This window comes from Papilio machaon, chromosome 11 (assembly GCF_912999745.1).
Source record: "Papilio machaon chromosome 11, ilPapMach1.1, whole genome shotgun sequence".
Lineage (NCBI taxonomy): Eukaryota > Metazoa > Arthropoda > Insecta > Lepidoptera > Papilionidae > Papilio > Papilio machaon.
The window spans coordinates 8062350-8074856 of record NC_059996.1 but is presented as its reverse complement, the minus strand read 5'-3'; the positions used below and the strand labels follow the sequence as shown (position 1 = coordinate 8074856).

The 12507-nt window shown below is 38.8% G+C and overlaps 1 protein-coding gene across 1 annotated transcript; it reads right to left on the bottom strand.

Moving 5' to 3' along the window:
• Nucleotides 1-497: 497 nt before the first annotated feature.
• LOC106709684 (major facilitator superfamily domain-containing protein 8) lies at nt 498-11482 on the bottom strand. The gene is made up of 7 exons (XM_014501532.2): nt 11119-11482; nt 4010-4250; nt 3617-3919; nt 3078-3324; nt 2577-2703; nt 1860-2003; nt 498-1178 (listed from the first exon to the last, which is right to left on the bottom strand). The coding sequence occupies exons 1-7, from the start codon at nt 11311-11313 to the stop codon at nt 930-932; spliced, it is 1506 nt and encodes a 501-aa protein (XP_014357018.2). The 5' UTR covers nt 11314-11482; the 3' UTR covers nt 498-929.
• Nucleotides 11483-12507: the final 1025 nt, after the last annotated feature.

Genomic DNA, 12507 nt, shown 5'->3' with positions numbered 1-12507 from the left:
GAAGTAATTATGTAAATAAATAATAACAATATTATATATTCAAGGCACATAGCAGCACATATTTTTATGTATTCTTATGTATTTTTTTTAAATAAATACATAATCATATAAATTGATTTAATTAATAAATAAAATTTTACTTATTTATTATTTGTTTATGTACAAATTACTACCTCATTGTCAGGTGTTCAAATTAAAAATAGCTATTTATTTTTTTATTGTTTTATATACTTAAAATTATTAAATCATAAAAATATAAAATTAATATATAATTTTAGTGATAATTATGTACATCAAATTGAATTTTATTAAAATTCAAAGAGAAATTGCAAAACTTAATTATTATCATTCTATCACTATATAAATTGTTGTTGTAAATTTAATTCACTAGTTTTATATTGAACGTATTTACCCTTTAGTTTCTGAAACCAAAATCTCTACACATATCATCATCTCTGTCATTATTTTTGACAAAACAGAGTGTTTTTAAACGGTGATTTTGATCTCAGAAACCCACAGTTACACGATTACAATTGACACAGGAATCTGTCACTTGTTTGTACAAATTCTTGTATAGTTCATAAATAAAATAAACCAACCAATTTAACTCAAACACACAAACAAACCTTTCCATCAAAACATAACAAAACAGTATCATTATATAATTATATAACGACTGATTTGTTCATGTGAATCAAATTCATTTTCGATATCTCGATTTGTTAATCGTAAACTAGGCATTTACATGAATCCAGTCCAGCGAATCCAGTTGTGTATTGTATAAAAATGAAACGTATACCCATACTGAAATTCAATATGGTGTACATTTTCCAGTCGTATTTCATCGCTGGATTCGACCACTGGACTGGAATAGTGTAAACATCGATTGTTATAGAATGATCTATAAATGTATAATACTTAGGTGAAGGTCAAGGTTCAGCATGTAGCGACTTGTCTGCGAGCGGCTGCAGTTCTGCGGGGGGAGGGGGCTGGGCGGGGGGCGCGGGGCGCAGGCGGGGGTACACCACGCGCAGTGCCACCAGCGCCATCAGTGTCACCGCGGCCGTGGCACTGAACGCAGCTGCGGGCCCGCGCTCCGCGTACACACCCGCCACGAACACGGGGCCCAGAGCACGAGACAGGCAGCCTGCACCCGTCAGCACGCCCATCCACACACCCTGTGTACAAGTACACTTCATACCATGTCCATCGCCAGTCCATGATCTAGACTAAGTCTAGATGAGATTCCCGAGACCCTCGCGATGTTCTTGGGATTTTAGTGAATCACATAACCCTGTCTTTCTCACAAAAGGCAGTAAATCTTACGAAGATTTACTCTCGATACAATAGTCTAGACGGAGCAGCTTGGCCTTATTTGAAGGAATTTTTAAATAATTTCAATTCTCTAGGGAGCTGTCTTTCCCTGTTCCGAGTCGATGCCCATGTTTCATACAATCCAAGGGTCAATTTCAAAGTGTCCTGACTCACAGAAGTTATAATCCCCGTCCAGAAATAACCTCTTCCTATCAAATCAATTTCCGTATTTTTATATAAAACAACAGGAGACAAATCTTTACTAAGAAAAGCAATCTTCTAATATATAAAATTCTCGTGTCACAATGTTCGTTCCCGTACTCCTCCGAAACGGCTTGACCGATTCTCATGAAATTTTGTGAGCATTTTCAGTAGGTCTGAGAATCGGACAACATCTATTTTTCATTTTTTTTTAACTGCGCGCGGACGGAGTCGCGGGCGACAGCTAGTAGTTATGTAAAATTCTATAACCTTTGTTACCTCGTTTAAGATTTTAGACACTTACCAAACAAGCCAGTAGCACTGAAAGTGTTAAATGCAGTTACCTGTGGTCGTGGTCCGAGGACCTTGGAGAATATGGTCTGTATGAGAGTGACACCGAGAGGATACCCCACAGACATGCAGCCGTACGCCACCAGGAACTGCGCCAGTGTCAGTGCACGCGACTCCGCGCACCATGGCTGTGTGTCCTGACACAGACGATCATTATTGTTACAATATTACCATCACTTTATTTTCCTTTAAATAAAGCAGAAAAAGCAATAGTGTTCGCAATAAACTTTATACCAATTATACAGAAACAGCCAAACTATAGTTAATTCTCAATCCAGTAACGATTCCATCAATTGGAGCGAAAAACTAACCTAACTTTACATACTGGTGTTCCCGCTAATTTGCCGTTGTTATGCACCTACCACTTTATGACGAACAACGACTTAACTTTAGGTTTACCATCATAGGATTAAGATTTTATTAATCCAATTTCATTTTAACTTTGTCATTCTGTTCGCTGTTCGTCTCTTCCCTCTTTGGCAAGAATTTATTTTATTCCTTAGTTAAAACTCACACTTTAACAACTGAAATTATATAAACGTGTTTTTTTTAATTTCGTGGTTCAAAAAGAGATCTGAATGGGAATTTAAAATGTCTAATTCTGGAAAGAACCCAGTCACTTACAATTTTCTAAGATCACGCACACGCAAACGATCTTATTAAATTAGTTAGTTAAATTAGTATAAGTAGCGGTAGGTTATGTCCTGTACCTGTGGACAGCCGCCGTTGGCCTCCGCATTACCGGGGTCTGCGAGGGGCGGAGCTCCCGGTCCCCAGGGGATGCAGAGTAGCGACGCTACCACCACGGGGAGGAATCCACCCCACAACATCAGCGCACTGCACAAATAGTTCACACAGGTATACTGCACCTGACCAGTCTTATGTAAAGTGATGATGGTAGACTTACAGCTAATAAGAAATAATAGATAGCACTTGTGAGATCCGTTGAGCCATTCCAGAGATACCTTCAAACAAACATCCATCCATCCATCCATCTAAATTTTTCATGCGTACTTTGTAATAAAATATGATTCAGGAATTCACTGCGGAATACGATGTTATCTGAGAGGGGCAACCACCGAATAATATTCGATACGATATCAGTAGTTGTACCACATTTTATATATGTCAATAGATAAGTTAGTAACGTAAATAATTAGTAGTACATAAGGAGGGTCGATTAGTGTACAAATGATGGTTAGTGTATTTACCGTTCCTCTACGAGTTTTGTGAGCGGCGGTATCGCAGCGAATACGAGGCAGGCGACCAGAGCGCCGGCGGACATGAGCGCGCCCAAGTACTGCAGCGCCTGCGCCTTGCCCCACCCGAACTGCTCCATGGTCAGCGTGCTGGCCAGCGTCTCCAGCAGCACGAAGTTGAACACCAGCACGAAGAATGCGCCCACCAACATCCAGCTGCTCACGTAGTCCGGCTTTAGGGATTTTAGTACTTCTTTCTCTGAAAGTTACAGTTAATCGTTACAGTATTGGAATTTTGATCGGTAAGTATGTAATGTTAATAAAGTACTTGACAGTGCCATAACACATTAAAGTGTGGCCATCACGAACACACTAAACCCCGCGGGCACATGTTTTTTTAAATTCACATGTCAATTGCCTGTAAAAATATTAAAAACCGCAAATACCCAGTAGCTAGAAACCCGCCAGTAGCCTAAAAAATTTAGGACCTGTTTTTTGGACCTGATTAAAAAAAATATCTTGGCGAAAAAACAAATTTTGTTCTAACAAACCTGATCTTTCCCCTCTCGCCTGCACGGCCTCGCGCACCGCGATATCGCTGATATGAAAACAGCCGGGCATCAACAGTAATAGATTGATGAGACCGAGCGCGGCGTTGAGCAGACCGGGCGCGCTGTACATGTCGAAGCGTAGACCCGCACTGACAGAGGTGCCCAGCGGCGCGGCAGCCGCCTGCAGCGCCGGGCCTGCCACGAAGCCCAGCACCTGCGCCAGCGACACTGCTGACACCGCGCGCGTGCGCTCCTCCTCTCGAGTCGCGGCAGACAGGTAGGCACGCGCCACCGCCACATTAGCTGCAACCAGAACAGACGAAATAATGTTTCAATTGCGAATTGCGCACAGCTCGAATAAATGACAATAATCTACAGTAACGTTGTACTTACAAGAGCTGACACCTATAAGGAATCTGGCAGCGATCATGCAGGACACCGCGTAGGGCCTGGTGAGATGCAGCTGCGAATAGACGGCGGAAGCCAGAGCAAACAGGCCCAGCGTGGCGGAGAGCGGAGCGCGCACGCCCGCACGGTTGGCCCACAGGCCCAGCAATGGAGACAGCAGCAGCTGGCCTAGCGGGCTAGCTCCCACCGCCACGCCCAGCATCTCTTTCTTTGTGCCCGGCTGCAGCTGCAAACAACATGTCCAGTGCTATCAATTTTGTTAGTGAGTATTTTCATACGAAGAAATCGTGTAATTCAAGTAATTTTTTTTAAATTACTCCTCACAAGTCCATTCAAGCTCTGTGAAATTTTAAATCAGTGTTTTATATAAAACCATGTCAAAGCAGTACAATATCACATTATTTATTCAAGGTTTTTAATCGACTGTTCAAGCGCAAAACAACTTCAATGCATTTATAATTATTTTCAGCATAAATTCTTTTACTTTTATAACTTAGTTTACTACAACGCAACTTTGTCTACGATAAACACTTAGTTTTATTTAGCAGCATGGCAGATGCAATTAAAAAAGATCCAATAGGACTATTCTTCACTATATTGCTGTCGACCTCGCAGTTTCCTGTGCACCGTATTATTAACTGTTGAGTCTGAGACACTGCATGCCACGACTCATTTAACACACAGCAAAAGAAAATTAAATGCAGTAAAACTACAGAATAAACAAAATTAGTATCTTTTGTTCTCTCGAGAAAAAACTTGTTTTTAATTTTGTCTAAGCAGAGAAATATCACATGTTCCATTTCTTCCGATCCCGATCTTACTAATATTATAAACTAGTTTTTACCCGCGGCTCCGTCCGCGCGGAATAAAAAATAGAAAACGGGGTAAAAATGATCCCATGTCCGTTTCCTGGTTCTAAGCTACCTGCCCACAAATTTTCAGTTAAATCGATTCAGCCGTTCTTGAGTTATAAATAGTGTAACTAACATGACTTTCTTTTATATATATAGATTGATGGATTTTGGGATGTTTATTTAAAGGTATCGTAATAATTTGATGTTGTTATTGAATCATGTATTTGTGTTAATCGCTGTAAAGACTTAACAAGGTGTATGTCTATGTATGTATTGTGTATGTATGTCAGAATACATTAATTGTGAAGCGACCTTGCTTAGTATTTTATTACAATTAAATATATTGTTCCAATTCCGTTGTTTTGCAATACAATTGTAGTTTTTTTCTTTCAAACGACAACGAACTAGTAAAATATTAATGTCTACGCTTTATATTGTTTTTATTTGCAATATTTCGTACAACAATTTACAATTCTACAAGAAAAATCTGCAATCTCTTGATATCTCAAGATATTCCTATCACTCCAATAATAATGCTTAGTAGTATTTGAGCCTCACGTTTTTATATAACTATACTTCTGTATTTATTTCAATAGCACGACTACAAGCAGAGTCAGCATCACGGTAGGGCGCGGTTGGGAGAGCATTCAGGGCGCTAGATAGAAAGAGGCACCACAGATCTCCGAATTACACACAGCTTCACATAACCCTATTAATCCCTTCCAAAGGCCTGGTAAAAAAAGAGGGCACCGTAGAAATTTTGCTGAGGGCGCTAGTTACTGGCTTCAAGTCATGTTTCAAGAAGTAATGCTAGCGTCGCTTAGTGGAAAAGCGATTTAAATGTACAACAATAGATCCAGTTTAGCAACAGTGATCCAGTGCTCTTCGACCTTTGTGCTATCAGTGACGTCACTCGAATATAAACATTTGTTCACATCTTTATGAATCATTTGCACATCGGAAATGCTTTGTTTCAATTTTAACTTTGACTATGGAAACAAGTGACACAAAGTCAACATGACTAAATCTATATCTTATATATATAAAAGAAAGTTGTGTTAGTTACACCATGACTAAATCTATATATATAAAAGAAAGTCGTGTTAGTTACACTATTTATAACTCAAGAACGGCTGAATCGATTTGACTGAAAATTGGTGTGCAGGTAGCTTAGAACCAGGAATAGGACATAGGATAATTTTTACCCCGTTTTCTATTTTTTTTATTCCGCGCGGACGGAGTCGCGGGTAAAAGCTAGTATTATATAAAAGAAAGTCGTGTTAGTTACACTATTTATAACTCAAGAACGGCTGAATCGATTTGACTGAAAATTGGTGGGCAGGTAGCTTAGAACCAGGAAACGGACATAGGATAATTTTTACCCCGTTTTCTATTTTTTATTCCGCGCGGACGGATTCGCGGGTAAAAGCTTGTCTTATATATTAGGTCCTTACATATGAAATTGGAGTTTTGTATGGGAGGAACAAAAAGTCGAATATTTTTTAATATAATATATTTATTTAATCAAAGTATGAACCATTATTTTCTATGCACTTTTGCCATCTCATAGGTAGTTCCTTGATCCCTTTACTAAAAAAACCAGTCGGACGGGAATCAATAAAATCTTTGAAGGCGATTTGGACTGCCCCATCGGAGTTGAATTTTTTCCCTTGCAAGAAGTTATCCAAATTTCGAAAAAAATGGTAATCTGTTGGAGCAAGGTCCGGGGAGTACGGAGGATGTCTTAGACTTTCCAATTGAAGCTCTTCTAATTTAGTAGCCGTCTGTTGCGCAGTGTGTGGTCTAGCGTTGTCGTGAAGCAGCAGTGGCGTGGAGTGATTGACCAGCCTAGGTTGTTTAGCCGCTAGCTTTTCCATCATGGTTTGCAATTGCTGACAATAGACATCAGTCGTAATAGTCTGGCCAGATTTGAGAAAACTGTAATGAACAATACCGGCACTAGTCCACCAAACACTTACAAGTAACTTTTTTGGGGTTAATTTTCGCTTGGGGCAGGATTTGGCTGGCTGGCCAGGATCCAACCATTGCGCTGAGCGCTTCCGATTATCGTAAAGAACCCATTTTTCATCACAGGTAATGATTCGGTTTGAAATACCTTCATTATTGTGCCGGTTTAGTAATGTAACGCAACAGTCGACGCGCGTTTGCCGGTTTGCTTCAGTCAATTCGTGAGGTACCCACGTTTCAAGCTTTTTAATCTTCCCAATTTGCTTCAAGTGAATTAAAACAGTTTTATCACTAACATCGCAGCCTGCAGCTAACTCGGACGTGGTTTGCGATGGATCCGCTTCCACAATAGCCTTCAACTCTTCATTATCAACTTGAGTCTCAGGCCGTCCACGGGGCTTGTTCTGCAGATCGAAATTTCCAGAACGAAAACGTTGGCACCAAAAACGAACTGTTTTTTCTTTTGCAACACGACCGCCATACACATCATTCACCCTTCGAGTCGTTTCCGCAGCACTAGTGCCACGGCGGAACTCGTACTCGTAAATAATGCGATATTTTAAGTTTTCCATTTTGTAAAATGAGTGACGCAAACAGAAAAAAACAGAAGAAAAAAAACAAATGAATGACGGTCATCGAACCACAAATACATGAGTCTATAGCTGTACAAATTTGAATTTGGAATTCCTTACCAAAGAGGAGAAATTCGTGATTAAAGTGGCCTGTACGAAAAACGCCAATTTCATATGTAAGGACCTAATATATAAAAGAAATTCGTGTTAGTTACACTATTTATAACTCAAGAACGGCTGAATCGATTTGATTGAAAATTGGTGGGCAGGTAGCTCAGAACCAGGAAATGGACATAGGATAATTTTTACCCCGTTTTCTATTTTTTATTCCGCGCGGACGGAGTCGCGGGTAAAAGCTAGTTGTAAATGAAAACAAAAAAACCTTGGCGCGAAACAAAAATTAACTTTGAACTAGTGCTGTGGAACACATTGTTTTTGTTTTTTATTTGTTTTTTTTTTAAGTGATGCTAAGGCAGTAGAAATTGGCGTTTAACAAACATGACGTTCGTGAGACAATGGACGTGACTTCGTGTTGATATTTGATGCTGTGCAACTATAAACTTTATTATATTAATTCAAGGCGATGTCGTAATTACAACAAACGTGTTAGAAAACATTTCACCATGTTGTTCAGATCAGTCTTGTTACAAACCAAATACAGTCCTGTCTTCAAAGCAGAAGCATTTGTACAAAAAAATATGTTATGGTTCTTATCCTCTCGGTTATACGAACGAATTAACCTCATCTTTTTCCAAAGTCTTTTTTTGTTTTTGCTGCAGTGAAAACTCTCGGTACACAATTAAAACCTAACTAATCGTTGGTTTCTGAGATAAAAATCCCTGTATAAAACATATCGTCATTCCTTCATTATCTTTACAACAGGGATAATAATATATTTAAGGTATTTTTTCGTAAATTTGGCAGACAATGACAAATTACAGGAAGTCGCAATTAACTTGTTCTTTAGTAAAAAAGTGACTTTTTGCTAAGGTCATTGGCACTGTTACAATATACAGAAAATAAAGTTATTTTTTGTCTTTTTTTTACTTAATAACATATTAAGTTTATAAACGAAGGTCCGGTTGCAAAATTAATGTCCTCAAAATGGCTTGCGTGATGTTATAGAATTATATATACAGCATGATCCAATCTTTGTGATTATCTTAAGGCTGGTATACTCTGCCACACTATCTACTGATTACTGAGGAAGGACCTTTCGCTCAAACTCAGGAACACCCTATATAATCTATTTCTGATAGTAATAATATCATCAAAATTATCTTTTATTTACTTAACTATTAATAGGGCACTATTATTAGATTATTTCACAATTACTATTATTAGATTATTTCACTACCTTCATAGTACATTTTAGTATACATATTCAAGATGGATTTAAATTGAAATTCATGTATTTACTTTCTTGTACCGTGAACTACATACCAATAGCTCCATCTGTTGTTTTTCTATGTGAGAGAAAGGGACAAAATATATCTCATAGTATCATGACGTAACAGTATGATAACTTTATCGCGTTTCTCTGACCTAAAATAAAGGGATATGATATTTAAAACGTAATTAATGTTTGATTTGTTAAGTCGTTAAAACATTATTGTACAGTTATGCCAAAGTGTTAACTAAAATATATATATTTTAGATATCTAAAACAAAGTCTTTCTGTTACCTGGATCTTAGTCATACAATATCGCATATGTATTTATTATAAATTATTATCAGTACATTAATTATACGTTACATAAGCAAATGCACTCAATACGAGATCTAGTGTCAATAATAATTACGACAAGTATTACTTTTATCAATAGAAAACAATAAAACGTCATAAAATTAATATCGTGCTTGTGATAGTTTACCACTTAACAACAAAGCACTGATAACGATGTTTTTCCACTGTGGCAACACCTGTATCATAATAATATCTCTTCCAAAAAATAGAAATTCAAAATCGAAGAGGTGGCAACACTTTACGAATTGGCGTAGATTCTTGATGCCAGTCGAAATGAATTCTATTGAATTAGTTCGAATTTCGAACATTTCTAACAACCACTACTGTCACCGCAAAAATAGCGAAAATCAAATAGGCACAAATTATCACGACTTATAGCCTGTCCAATGAAATATAGAAGTCATTGATACTCCTACTAAATGTTTTCTTCAATTTATGAACTTTATTTTCCGCCATCGTACATCAATGGTCTTCCGCCGACTCCAGAGGTTCACCTAGACTTTGTGAATCTCTGATCTAACCCGTGGTTAAATCTTTCGTTGAATAACACGTGTCTAAGGCATACGAAGCGCTAGGAATCTTAGTGACAGAGTTACATGATATGTATACAATATACCTGTGTCAAGTTCAGGTTACAAGAATGAAACGCGGTCTTTATCTACGTAACATTTTTTTTATAATCTACTAGCTTTTACCCGCGAGTCCGTCCGCGCGGAATAAAAAATAGAAAACGGGGTAAAAATTATCCTATGTCCGTTTCCTGGTTCTAAGCTACCTGCCCACCAATTTTCAGTCAAATCGATCCAGCCGTTCTCGAGTTATAAATAGTTTCTTTTATATATATAGATATTGTTTCTAGACACATGATTGTTTGCCCTAAAAAATATTCGCTCGCACTGACTAGAAATGAAGTATCGTCGTAACCACAATAAAAAGTTCCTGAGGTCAAAATCTCTGTATGAAACTTATCGTTATCCTTGTCGTTTTAATCTCAGAAACCCACGGTAAGTGATATTATTCCAAATTATGAAAAATGTTTATAAAATTACGCAATCATAAGACGAAAATTGTAACAATTTAAGGAGTTCATATAGAGAAAGTGGTAAATAGTACTTCATTGCACAAATCAAGATTGCCTATTGAGGATGACTTTGAGAAGACGTGTTTGAACTAAAGTAGTGAATGACCGATTATGAAGACAAAACTAAAGGGGAACACAAGCTGTGGGTCGCAAGATATTAGGCAAATTGCTTTTACCTTGCGGTTCGTAACATCGGGACTACAGACACTGTGAAAATCTAATGATATAAAACTTATTAAACTATCATTGTTCCACCTTTTTCAAAGTGAATGAAAGAGATAATAGTTCAATACACGTTCTTAAAGAAAACAGAGTCGACAACATTTTGTACAACATGACGTAGATCAATCATTTCGGTTTGATTGCCAGGTTGTAAATAGAAAGGCAGGGGAACGCGATAAGCGTTTGTAAACAAATTATCTCTTACTCTTACATTGTATTCACATACAAAACGCATTGATCCCAGATCAAAACCAGCTTGAATTAATTAAAACTTTTCCCATCGATTGCTCTTAATTTATAAAAATAAATAAATATAATTTTTATTAATCAATTGATTTAAGCATTCGATTTATTAAAGTCCGGTTTTCATACAAGTCTGTCCGATATTTTCTCGTGATAAAATGGTCATAATTTAATTTAAAAATCTAACTATATAACTGAATTTTAACAGAATAATAGCATATGGGTAACCAAAATGGAAAGAATTCGATATTAACTATTGTTTACTAATTACAAATACAATTATTACAGTAAGCAGTACTAATGAGACAACTGTTTCTTTGTTATAACATGTGTTTTCAATTTCTAAACGTTGTAACAAAACGAGTATTTCAAAGATTAGACCTAGCCTAGAGAAAGTGATTATGTACCATGTCAAGGTAGGGCCAGACACCTGTCAGCACTATACTAAAGCCGAGGGACATCTGGAACATGGTGAAGTAGATGACGTAGACGCTGCGCCAGCGACGGCGCCTCTCCTGCGCTGTCTCCAGACCATCCTCTGGCGCGTCCCGAGTGTTCCCCTCGCGGACTTCGCGCCCAAATAAACGCTTTAACCACTCCATTTTGTACACTGCGTTAGCTGTACGCCACGTTCTTATTATCACTAAGATTGTAGTTATCAAACATTATAATAATACAATGAAACACAAACGGAAAATAAACAAAGGATCGTGTGCGCGTCTACTACACCGACACAATATACAACATTCCACCACGGAGCGCTTGGCGCGACTGACGGCTGACTGGTTGTCATTGGTCAATGGGCAGTGGTATTTGGTTTTGGTATTCGTGATTTCGCTGGCACGGCTTCCCTCTCTACCTACCGCGCGTCTATACTCTACAGTGATAGAGTTTCTTATCATATTTCTTATCACAGTTTCCTTTAAGTCTTGGATTCAATTTTAGTAATTGTTTTATCATAATTTATACCGTCCAGATTGGTGATTTACTACAGTACAAGCGCGGTATGAAGAACACCTGACACCGACATGTATCCGTATGAATGTGGAATAGGCGAGAAAGATGTGCCAGGAGCATGACAAATTTGTGGTATCTGCCTACCCCTCTGAGTTACGGACATGAGTTGTGTTGTTTTTTAAATATCTATTTTTTTTTTTTTATAAGAGAAGGGGGCAAACGAGCAGCGGGAACACCAAGGTGTTCATCGACGCCCATGGACATCTGCAATACCAGAGGAATCGCAAATGCGTTGCCGGCCTTTGAGATGGTGATACGCTCGCTTCTTGAAGGACCCCAAGTCGTAGCGGTTTGGAAATACCGCCGAGGACAGACCATTCCACAACGCGGCGGTACGCGGTAGAATAGAAAGCTACGCGAAAACCGCACGGTTGTGGATTGCCAGCCATCGAGGTGGTGTGGATGGAACTTGGCGGTCTGTCGGGTCGTCCGATGACGGAACTCGGCGGCAGGAATTGTTCCAAACAACTCTTCTGAGCACTCTCCGTGGTAAATACGGTAGAAAATGCAGAGGGAACTAACGTCCCTCCGCAACGCCAGAGTGTCGAGCCGATCAGTAAGAACTCGGTCGTTGACGATTCGAACCGCTCTCCGTTGTATGCGGTCAAATGGAAGAAGCTGGTACTGGGGTGCTCCCGCCCAGAGATGCGAGTAGTATTCCATGTGGGGCCGAACTTGCGCCCTAAACAGCTGAAGGCGATGGCCCGGTAGGAAATACTGCTTCGCTCTGCCGAGCACACCCAGTTTTTTGGAGGCCAGCTTGGCCTTGTCTTCCAAAT